General features: G+C 45.0%; 1 protein-coding gene across 2 annotated transcripts in view; it reads left to right on the forward strand.

Moving 5' to 3' along the window:
• MAP3K20 (mitogen-activated protein kinase kinase kinase 20) overlaps positions 1-12,448 on the forward strand; it is a 1,049,056-nt gene that overhangs the window by 242,579 nt on the left and 794,029 nt on the right. For both annotated transcript variants that reach the window (XM_086956144.1, XM_086956145.1), the window contains exon 3: positions 10,116-10,203. In XM_086956144.1, coding sequence (XP_086812270.1) covers positions 10,116-10,203 — 88 coding nt within the window. The remainder of the gene's footprint in view (positions 1-10,115; positions 10,204-12,448) is intronic.

Consider the following 12,448-nt stretch of genomic DNA (forward strand, 5'->3'; position numbering starts at 1 on the left):
TTCTCCTATGTTAACTAAGAGATCTTCTTTTGACATTTTTTCAATGTCCGGATGTGGTGTGTAGCTGGCTAGAACCGTCCACGTTGCTCCTGGTCTACCTAGTGGACCGAGCCTGGTAATGTGATCATTATGTTTTAGGGCGCCATTAAACCAGAGCAGGTGCTCTTGAAATTTAAGTGGAATTTCAATCTACTCGAAAGGAGCGTACTCTTCCGGAGGTTCCTCTATTTTGTAATAGTGAAACTCTTTTGTTGTAGCGTTTGCAGCTGGAAAGTTTATCCATGAATAGAATACCTCTGTCTGCCGATACTCATGAGCCTCTATCACGAAAATTACTGTACCACCTTGTGGTGTCAGTCCGTTCTCTATAAGTTTGAAGGTTATAGATTTTCTTAAGTGGACCGGGATGATAATTGCATCCGGGTCTGTGTATTCGGGACCTTGCTGAATCGCATCTACTGCGGCCCCAGTGGTTCCGTTTTCTCCTGGCATTGTTAAAATGCAAGGTTTGCAGAGTTGGTCTCCAAGGAGACAAAGATTAGGTGCACAATATTTTGAACCACTGTATCCTTTAACGTTGAATAAACCAGAGCTTTACATAGGAATCTCTTCCTACTAAGGTCGGGCGGATTTTAACCTTTCACCCACTCCAGACGTCTATTGGAGTATTTACGGGAGAAAGGGGTCTGTGTGAAATATGCACGACTGAGTTACTCTAACGTCTTGCGTTAATTTATCGCCTTACCAAACGTTGGGCGCCATGTAGTGTAGTTCCTAGTTTCCCACTAGGCCCTGCGCATTGGAATAACATAAACAGTAGTATCGACGTAGAAGTGCGGATCTTCCAGGCCTCCACTGACTATGCTAAACTTAATTGGGTGTGTTACCAACTAGCTCAGAGGTCACTGGAAACTTTCTTCTCTGCATGGGAAGTGATCAGCTTCCCTGGCACAGATAAGAAGGGATTCAGCTTTCCAACAACCGTGCAACATGACAACTTTGCTCCTCAGATCAAGAGTCAATCTCTAGGGTCGTGTGAAACAATAGACATGTATTTCACTCAGTCAGGTTAGTGCAGTTTACTTTCACGATATGTAGAGAATAGAGAGACGGGCGTTTGTCAATAAAGGGTTAACATTTATTGAACAGTCTTTCTTCTCGTACAAGAGAAATGTATTGCCACAATTGCAAGACTTGTTATTATAAAAAGTACGTACAGTAAGATAAGTATTGCGAAATGATACTGTAAAAGCATTGATATGGTTTCTTAGCCATACAATGGTTTAAAAGTAATAAAACATATATACATTCATATATACATTAGGCTAACATACTCAACTGGTGCTTCTAACTAAGCCTACCCCAGTGTGCCTGACCTAAGCCTAACACGTGGAAGGGGAGTAAGTAAGTAGCTTTAAGTTAAGTTGGTTTTGCCAAGGTTTGCTTCAAGAATTCTCATCTAAGGGTTTAGTCAACACCATACCTCTGAATAGAATGATGGAGGTCTGGTATCTCCTTCAGGAGGAACTCGGTATCCCAGTCACCCGCGAGGGTTAACCGGAAACGCTGAAGCTGGATTTCTCAGCACGAGAAAGGCAGCGTCTCTCTTCAGCGCGTCGAGGAGGAGGGGGGACAGCGTCCGCGGGCAGTTGGCATCTGCTGGGCTCTTCGCAGAGGGACGGCTGTTCAGCTCCTAAGCTCACCACACCATCGTTCGCGCTTTAGCAGCGATAATGGTATCAGTAGCTTCACCACCAAAGGGACAGCAGCAGCATCAGCGTACTGCATACAGCATACAACAGCAATGGGACACCAGCAATTGCTTAAGGCAACGTTGGTAGTATTTATACCTGACAGGTGCCTGGTTTCACGCAAGTTTGCTGGACATAAGACGTCAATTAAAGATGTCACTAGGAAGTGATAGCTATCAGTTGCTCATTAGAGTTCCATTACTAATCAAAACACAGCAAGCGGGGATTTCCAGGTTTGCTGAGTTTTTATCTTGTTGAAGAACTCGGAGTGTTAATCTAGGAATATCAGATAGTGACTTCTGCTCTGTCATTGCACTAATTGGTTGCAAAGGAAGTGGCAGAGAACTATTCTGGAATGTGGCTCTGTTCGTGTGAGGCCAGAGATGACTTTCTGAATATCGCACTTGAACGGTTATGCCAATATAGGGAATAAAGGGATTTATAGCCGAATAGGGGCATAAGGTCACAGTATCGATCAGGAACCTAGATAAACACGCAACACTCCTGCAATTTCAGCTCGACGCGTCTTCCCGGTTGCTAGCCTGCTGGCTAGTTAGCCCTTCGAGGACTTCCTTTTGAATTTACACCGCTGGCCTGGTTGCTCCAGGCTTGCTCCACCTTCCCTGCAAAGGAGAAGCCCCCCAGACCTTGCTGGTCTGAACTGAAGCCAATCTTTACTTCCTGTGTGGATTGCGTTTGTCAAGGCTTGTTGGGTCCAATCCGGATACCGACACCGCAGTCAACTAGATCCTTCGTGGGGCAGCTCGAATCCAGCTCCTGGTTGTCGTCGACGCCTCCTGGTCCTCGTGGCTGTAGAGACTAGCTTCACCTCCTCACCTGAGATCATCACGACATCGCCTGGTTCCTTCCTGGTTCCTTCCTGGTCACTGGCTAGTGACGCAGACTCTGTCCTCTCTGCTTTCAGGTTCTTCACTTCTTTGATCCACTCTTGGATCCACCCGGACACTCTTCCACTGGCCACCTGCAGCACTTCTTTTACAGATCTCCATTGTAAGCATTGACGAAACCCGACACGAAAAGACACCTATGCACCCGGCTTCCCTGGGTGAGGTAACTCGAGTACTCCGGTGCTCCAGTTGGTATTGACTCTTCAAGTGTCCTAGTTGAAAGGGGTTTCGCCGTAGTCCAACCGGAAGTGTCCTTAATCAGTAAATATGTAACTCCTTTGTTCTCCATTCTAAGTCAATGGTAACTCGCAACTGTTTTTAGATACTGCACGCGTCTCCCGTGGGTCTCCTACTTCCTAACCTTTGGTTGTCAAGTGTAGCTCCAGCGATTCCCTAGGCCCTAGGCCTATTTCCTATTCCTGAAGTGGTTCTTATACGACTTACTTAGTATATGGTTTGTGAGACCCCTATGGCAAAACTGTATTTGTACAACTTATCATATGCTAATTGAGTAACTTGTGATGTACTTCGATCTCTGACCTCATAAAGAAGTCAGAGGGGTTGTGTTAGAAATAAATACATTTATATTTATATATACCTTGTGTGGTGTCCTTTCATTTGGTATTCAAGGGATTATAATTGGTAAAACAAACAGCTTCACATGCTCTTTGGAGTTTAGCCTAAGACTGCTGGTCCATGCTACAACTAGGATAGCTTGTCTATAAGGTTGACTTTAAAACCACCATCAATAAGGGTTGTTTAGACTGGTGCAAGGTGCCCACTAGAATAGTGGCCATCATATGCCAGGCTAACTTCTCACAGCGATTAGTCTCTTGCTAGATGCCAGTGTGGACTTTGACCGGGTGGAGTGGCCTTTCCTTTTTGCGTTGCGAAGACATTTTGGTTTTGGACCAAAATTCTGTGCCTGGATACGACTACTCTACAAACAGCCACTGACACAGGTAGTAGTAAATGGGCGATTGTCAGAGGACTTCCGCTGGGGCGGGGAACCAGGCAGGGTGGCCCCCTCTCCCCACTGCTGTTCGCCCTAGTGCTAGAACCACTAGTGGCATGGATATTGAGGGACCCGGTGATTCAAGGCATGAAATGGACGGAGGGCTGTGAGGACCGTATCTCCTTGTACGCAGACGACATTTTACTATATCTGGCACACCCGAGACGGTCTATTAATTGCTTACTTGACATTTGTGCGTTATATGGGAGGGTCTCAGGATACTCAATCAACTGGGCCAAGTCGGTGCTTTATGTACTTAAGGGCCCTCCCCCACGCTTGCCCCGGGGAGCGACGATACGGATTGCACAAGACGGTTTTAAGTATCTCTGTATAAACATCACGCCCCATCATGCACAATTCATTGAACGGAATCTACTGCCACCTCTGAGGAGGCTGAAGAGTGACGTTAAAATTGGCACTCCCTCCCACTGACACTGCTCGGGAGGGCTGCGTTGTTTAAAATGGTGGCTCTCCCTAGATTCCTTTATGCACTACAAAATACACCCATGCCAGTTCCCCACTCATACTTTAAAGAAATTGAGGCGGAGGCGGGCTTCCTCCTATGGGAAGGAAAACCTCACTGAATAGCTCTGTGTAAATTAACTCGGAGCTGGTATGATGACGGCATTGCCCTACCTAATGTTCGGTTGTACTATTGGGCATCTCAACTCATAGTGATTAATCAATGACTACACGCCCCACAAGACGACCCAGCTCTGCGCATCGACAGGCATATTCTTGCCACGAGTGGACTAATAGGTGCCCTATATGATAAACCAAAGAAAAACACACTAATAGGGCCCACGGCCCACACTGTGCAGGTATGGTTCACGGCGCAACGAGCGCTGGGATGGGAGGGGGGTGATCCCCCAACATACGCCACTGTGGGACTCCCCCAAGCTTGGCAGGCTCCGTAAGAGCAAGGGCTTTACAAGATGGGACCATAAAGGCATATCCAGGGTTGGCGACCTGTGGAAAAAGGGTAGGGTGGTCCCCTTCACACAGCTACAAGCAACGTATGAATTGGCAGGGAGGGAACAATACCGATACACCCAAATTAGTTACGCCCTAATGAAGACCATATCTCCGGGAGCCGACCTGCCCGAGTCCTCTCCACTCGTGGAACGTTTGTTAGCAGACTCACTTTCCAAAAAGGCAATCTCATTAACATATCGTAAGTTGATTAACAATCAAAAAGATCCCACACAAACCCTAACGGAAAGATGGCAGACGGAGGTGTGGGAGGTGGAGGAACAGGAGTGGCAGGAGGCGCTGGCGTCCCCGAGAGAGGTGGCGACCCCTTCCAGATTAAAACTCGTGCAACTTAAAATACTGCACAGAATGTACTTCACTAGACCGACGATGCACAGAATAGGAAGGGCTGACACTCCACTTTGCCTGAGGGGTTGTGGGCTCACAGGAAATTTCTACCACACAATATGGGACTGTCCTCACATCACACGATACTGGAGGGCGGTTATGGATACGATCACTCAGGTGAGTGGGTGCGAGGTCCCCCAGAACCTCGGAGATGCCTGCTTAACCTCTTCCGTGCTGATGACGGAACCGCTCCGTCATCAGCTGCGGTGGCGCTGTGCTGATGACGGAGCGGTTCCGTCATGGCCCGCCCGCCGCTCATGCGCGGCGCGAATTCCGCGCCTGCGCTGAGCGTTCTATTGAGCGGGCGCAGCTATGATGGAACCGCTCCGTGATAAGCACAGCGCAACCGACGCTGGTGACGGAGTGGTTCCGTCACCAGCATGCGCCCTCCGCTCTTCCGCTCGCCCCCTTAGCACTGCGGGTGGAATAGCCGCTGCAGTGAAGGGGTTAATGTGTAGGAGCCCACAGATCGAAACCACGCAGCACAGGCCTGGGCAACCATTAGTATTACACTAACCAAAAGGAATATCGCACAGCACTGGGGAGCTTCAACGATCCCCTCACACCAGCAGTGGTGTCGTAACCTTGATAGCACCATGGTTGCGGAAAAGGCAGTCTTTATTAATAGGGGTGCCCTTGAAAATGTACACGAGTATGGAGGAGGTGGAATACTTTTCAGGGTAACATATGTGCCTCTTCACCCAAAGATTCAGATCCGGACCTAAGTGACTGACACATTAAAAGCAGACTCACCAAGGGTAATCCCCTAAGGGAGACGCGAGATTTCAAGAGCATATGATGATGGGATAGATGGATGCAATTGTCTTTATATTTACACTTACTTTGTACAGAGAGAATCATTTGTTATATTAGGCCAACTAATGACTGTAATGATCAATAACTATGATTGGCTCTGCTTGATGTGTATTATATTTTCAATAAAATGTTTTCTAAAAAAAACCCAAAGAAAACAGAGGCAGTCCAAATTTCCACGCGAACAGACTCCCTCGTGTAACACGCATAAACCTCCCACCGTTAAGTCACAGTTTGCTGGATGGTGGTTTCCTTGCCAGTTGTAATCTAACCTGCAGCAGCCTGTTTAATTCAGGCGCTTCCTGATAGAGAAGGACAATATCTTCTTCATGCGATAACAATAATTTACGATCATATTGTAGAAGTCTGAGGTTCTGCCCAGGGCTCTCCAGTAGAAAGACACGTATGTTAGAAATGGGTAAGAGTGTAGCTCTGCCTTGACTGGTGTGCTATATCTAGTTTGAAGTTGCACCCCTAAATTATGCTGTTTTTGGCTTCTGAAATCTGACACAAAGATTGTAAATATGCATGACAATTTGGTTTAAAGTAGGCTTGATAGAAGGTACGCTACAGTTGGACCCGAATTCCCCTTTAATCAGCAGAAGGTTAAATGCAATCTTAATATTTTTATACATAACATATATCAAAATAATGCAACACTGTATCATATGTTTTGATGTATATGTTTGCTAACCCATACATCATCAAAAGGAAGTATGCTGAATGTTGTACTGTTCTCTTATTGTTGGCCCTCTGCGGTTCACATAAACTGGTCTTTGGGATGTGAGGCTTGACTATATTGGCAGTCTGTGAAGGGGTTTAGGGGGTCTTTCTTTTAGGGTTGATGGCACTCAAGCTCTCTGAACGAGCACATAATAGCTTGCCATATCTAGAGATCCCTACCTTCCTAGTGGGCATCTCTGTAACAAACGTTTTGCTGTAGCACAGCATCAGCATTTTTTTTTGGTTTCCAATAGCAAACCCCCAAATTGGTGGATTTTTCTGAAAAACCTAGTAATCATGACCCTGTCAAGCAGAGAGTTTTTTTCCCTGTATGTTGAAGTCATTGTTTATTTTCTCAGCACAGGGCCACCAGTTAAGGATAATGAGTTGAACTGGCCCTGTTCCTAAACAGTTAGGAGCACCACCACTGCGACTCGGAGGTCCTTTGGCTGATAGGTACAAGGTTTTCCATGGCAGAGTCTGCTCAGACTTCGTTAAAAAAATAAAAACAGCTTTGTGGAGCGGGTCATGGCGAAAATAGTAAGTGCCAGTTTGTTGGAGCAGGAGCTCCGCGAATTTATGGCAGAACACCTTATCTGTTGAAATGTAAATGTTACCCTATGTCTCAGTGTGTGACTCCCCCTATAATTATGAATTGGCGCCTGTAATTCGTTGAATTTTTGGCATACAACCTTTGTTAATCCTCAAGTCTGTCAGCTCTACCAAACCTGTTTTTCTGTGACCCTGTTTGTTTGTTATACTGATAAGCCTCATACTCTTATATTTAATTATGCTGCTGCAAGGAATCCGTGACATCCACATTACTATTTTCTGTGGAGTGAAGACTCTGAGACAGAGCCCGTGGCAGGGGGTTTGTGGTCAATAAGATTGTAATCAAGCAAGCATCGTGGCTGTGCCACAGGCAGTCTCTTGGGGGCCCATAGCCCCTCCTAATCTCCCATGTCCTCAGGCAGTACATGAGGGAAGAGGAGGCACCCTGTTGTATCCCAGACCCTGAGAATTTAGAAGAATTCCCGGATTCCATTCATCTTTCCCCATAATGCCCCCACCTCCGACAATTGACACCTTTAAAAACATCTTGGGTGACAGAGATAGTACTGTTTGCCTGTAAACCATTGTCCCTGTTGGATCACACTTTATTCTCTGTATGTGGTCGGAAGAGGTAATAGTGATACTACCGTAAAACTGTATTCTGAGAGGACTAGCATGAAGTTGCTAAATTTTACATTCTTTACATTACACATCATTGCTGTCTTGTATTCCCAAAGGAGTCCTCCACCATTCCCTAGCCTTCCGCCCACCCTGACTGCCATTCTCAGAAACACCTGATGAATAATGCTGCCTAATTTAACATGGTGTCCGCTTCTGTGATGGTGGTGGTCTTGTTGGCCTAATCCACACCCCGCCTATCTCTTAATCAGGTAAGCGTGCGGTGTGAATTTGCGAGCAGAGTGCTAAAGCTTCCTACTGCCACCCTTTAACTCATGGCAGAGGTTGCAAAGGTTTGCTGAGTGTTTGGTAGTGTTCTTATGCACAGGAGTGTTTTTGCTGTTAGAACTGTAAAGGTGCTTTTACAGGACACAAACAGTGCTTGCAACAGGACCCAGTGGCCCCATCAGGGTTATGAGCTCCACTGGAACTCTGCTGATCTGTTGTCTTGTATCTGGATAGATCTATGCGTTGAATACCTGGGGGTCTGAATTAGGACTATCCATTGGAATCAGGACTGGAATGATCAATTCCCTCGGCAACTCCTTATTTTTCTGGGTCTTACATTTTAAGACCTGGAATCACTACCTCATAGATATGCCCCTGTTATTGTCAATATCAGGGTGGGGCAGTCACCAGCCTAGCTCTGGAACTCTCAAATGTGGCCGAACTGTTTAAATATCAGGCCCCAGTAATCTGATGTGACTGCAAATTAGCAGTAATCTCACAAAGAAAATCAGAGAAAATACCTCTACGATAATGGATTGCCACTGTCAGTTCCCTTCCCTTTAGCACTGAACTAGAAATGCATGCGGTAGTCCTGGTCAATCCTTGAGATTATAATGTCAATCTAGCCTGTCAAACATGTACAGTTATTACACAGAGTGAGATATATTCACTGACTTTATTTTGGTGGCTGTTTACGGTAATACATGCCCCTATAAATGTTCTTACCCATGGGGGTCAATTTATGGATCCACACTCTTTGAAGTAACTCACAAGTAGAGCTGTAAATTCAAAGAATGCGGATCTCCGGCAAATATATCTTATGGAAAGTGGTATAGTTTCTGTGCAAGTGGGTTGTTATTTTTGTTTTTATTTTGTCTGTAGGGGCGAAGCCCTGACAAGAAGAGTGTTTGTCTGGCTGAGCAAAGGTCTTCTTGTTCAGGTCAGGCAGCTAGGAGCTAGACATGTGCTAAATGCAGCGGCACCTGGCTGCCTCAGCTGAATTTTGCCCGTCTGAGGATTTCACAGGCCTTTAGGCGTGATCTCCTCAGTCTCTTGCATGGCTCACTGATTGCTTCTGTCCTGAACGCTTCATGTTTACGCCCTGATGTGTCCAGGGCCAAGTGCCAACCACTGACACCGAGTTACAAAATAGGGTGGGGTCAGCAGTCTCTCTGACCTAAACCCACTCTGTGACTTACTCAGAGTTCCCTGATTCATTATTTGCATAATATATGTCGTACTCTCAGACTGAAAGGGTATTGTCTTGACTTCACTGGTGCTCCTTTGTGTCCGAACAAATCTATACCTGTCTGCTAAGCTCATTAGAGAGAAACACATGTATAAGGTGTTGCTTTCATTCATTCCACGTTGTCTTGGATGGTATTTTACGAATGCAAAGTTGTAATACTCTGCCTGGGGTGGTCAAAGGCTGTTGTCTTTTTTCAGCTCAGCTTGGATGGCACTAGCTAATTTTGTGCTTAAAGACGTCTCTGTAAAAATGACAAAAAGGCTTTTGTCACTTTTATTGGTAATTATTACTGCATGTGTTAAAACAATTGTGTGGGTGGCACTGTTTTAATCTTATGGTTAAAACTGCTAGAAAAACAGATGTGTTTTATAAAATGGTCCTGTAATCATTAAGAGATTTCCAACTCTTGAAATTTACTTTTTACACAGTTCTATATTTTGATGTGATGTGCTTTAAGGATTGATTTTTGTTTCTTTTTTTTTTACCTTTGTTACGTTTTTAATGAACTCAACACAAAAGACTAGATTGAAATGAATTGATAAGCTTGTGCTTATACTTACATGTACCATTGTTACCATGTATTTTGAGGGTCGACAGACTTACAATGTTTGACACAAATAACCTTCAATTTCTGTACCGTAGACCTTTTTTGAACGCTGGGAATGTTTCTGACTGCATAGTTATGGTCTGTTTCAGGTATACTAGAGCTATATATTAATCACAATCATGTACTAGAGTCTAAAACATTGCAGCCTAATTTTAACCACTTATTTTATTTTTCAAACCAGTCATGTAATTATGATTTTTTTCATCTATAGGCGGAGATACTGAGCATGCTCAGTCACAGAAACATAATTCAGTTTTATGGAGCAGTGCTTGAACCTCCGAACTACTGTATTGTTACAGGTGAGTGGATCTAATGTTTATGCGACAGCTACTAACATAAAACATATTATATATTAAATCATACAAGCATTTGATAAAAATCACTAAGGGCTTGATTGCAAGTCAGATGGAGAGAAATTAACAATGCTTTCCCCTGCTAATATAATAAATATTTTCCCTCCCCTTCCCTACCCCCATCCCTCATACCCCACCCCACGCACTGGCTCACATATACATTTACCACCTGTTCAGAAAATGTGGTAAAATATGAAATAGGGGATTTTGAGTGGAAAAATCGGCTTCTACAGTAATTCATGATTCCTAGGCGTTTTACTCATAATTGCACAGACATGAGATTGTTTTACTGCACAAAAAAAGTAAAACTGCTTTGAAAGATTCTACTTTAACCTCAGGGGCGGCTCCTCCATGTAGGCAGAGGAGCGTCGGCCCACTGCTTTCTCACAGTGTGAGAAGCAGAAACATAAAATGGTATTATAAATACCATTTTATGTTTCTGTTTCTTGCACTGCGAGAAAGCTGAAGTGTTTGGTTTCGGGCGGGCAGATGGGCAGTCCTCCTCTAGGGCAGAGGAGGAGTGGCTTGCCCACTGCTGGGGGCGCTGACTGGTCGGCACTTTGGGGCCGGCCAAACCCGTCATGTGCACTTTGCCTTTTCTCTACGTGGAGAAAATGGCCTCCCCGTAGACGCCTGGCTGGTTGGCGTCCCGACTAATCACAACGCTGTCATTGCAGCATTGTGATTGGCTTAGGGGAGTGGAGGGAGGCTTCCTGTTCAGGAGTGAAGCAGAGAAGCAGAGACGAGGCGTGACAGGGACCGGGCTGACAAAGGTAAGTTAACTTTGTATTTATTTTTAAAATTAAACCCCCCGCGTGACAACCCTTCCTGAATCATGCCGGCCGCTCCTGTTTAACCTGTTCAACACTGTTTTTTCAGTGCTTAATATGTGCAGCTCGTGCAATTTGTGGACACCCTCATACATTTTGGATGCATGGGGCTTACTTTTAAGATCGCGTTATGATAGAGAACAAGAAAAGAAAGGCATAAATGAGAGAAAGAAGGAGGCAGAGAAAGATGGGAGCACAAAGACCAAAGTCATGTACCAAGAAGATTGAGAACAAAAGAGGCAAGACGTGTAAAGTGCTGGAAGAATGAGGCCTGAGATGGAGTCAAGACTAGGTAACCTGGTATTCAGCAACGCTAGTGGCAAGTTCCTAAGACAAAGATTGAGCCCCTGTCCTTGGGGCCTTTAAAAAAAAAAGAAAATTACGGATTGTATTTCATTCTGAAGTGCAGCACGATGTAGATCATAATTTTGGACAATGACAATGTTTGACATATATCTGTAAAATGTACAGTATTTTTGGGAGAAATATTTTTTTTGGTTTCATGACACCTGACAGACATGACAGAATTGACAGCTTTTAGAAATGGGGGTCTCTAGTTGGTTGGGGTAGGTACCTTGGTCCAAATAGGGACCCTTGCTTCTAGTCAGGGTTAGGGGGATACATACTTTACATAACCCCTGCTCACCCCCAGGGCAGCTAGGCACGAGCAGACAGGCTTATATCAAAATCAATGTGTAAATTATTTGTTCTCAAAACACAGAGTAATGCAGTGATAACACCACAAATGGACACCACACCAGTTTAGAAAAATAAAGTATCTTTATCTAAACTCAACAAGACCAAAACAACAAAAAATCCAACACACAAGTATTAAGAAAAAAGACTTTCAAAAGGTTTTAGCAACTGAGTTTATAGAAAACTATGGATACGTAATTTCTTGCAAAGTGCATGTTGTTGCGACAAAATTCACCAAGCAAAACAGCTGCAGCGATGGAAAGCGTAAAAAAACAAAGAGATGCGTAGTTTCCTGAGACCTTCTTGGTTGCAATACAGCAGTTCCGCTGGGCGCAGGGGAGCGGTGCATCGGTTCCGGATGGAATGGGGGAAGCGCTGCGACGGTTCTGAGACGACTTTGATGTGCGGGTAATGCCCTAGGGAAAATTTGTTGCACAGGGATGATGCGTGGAACTCGGGATGCGTCGGCGAATGATGCGGCGGCGTCAAGCGGTGCTGCGTCGATTTCTTCAGCCACGATCCCTCAAAGCGTTGATTCTTACAGCAGCAACAGGCGCTGCGTTGGTTTCAGTAGCAGCACAGCGATGCGTGGAGATTCTTCTTGCACCACGGCATTGAGTCAGAAAACTGGTGCAAGAAGAGCGATGCTTCGATTTTCTTGTTGA

The sequence above is a fragment of the Lissotriton vulgaris genome, chromosome 2_1 (genome assembly GCF_964263255.1).
Source record: "Lissotriton vulgaris chromosome 2_1, aLisVul1.2, whole genome shotgun sequence".
Taxonomy (NCBI): domain Eukaryota; kingdom Metazoa; phylum Chordata; class Amphibia; order Caudata; family Salamandridae; genus Lissotriton; species Lissotriton vulgaris.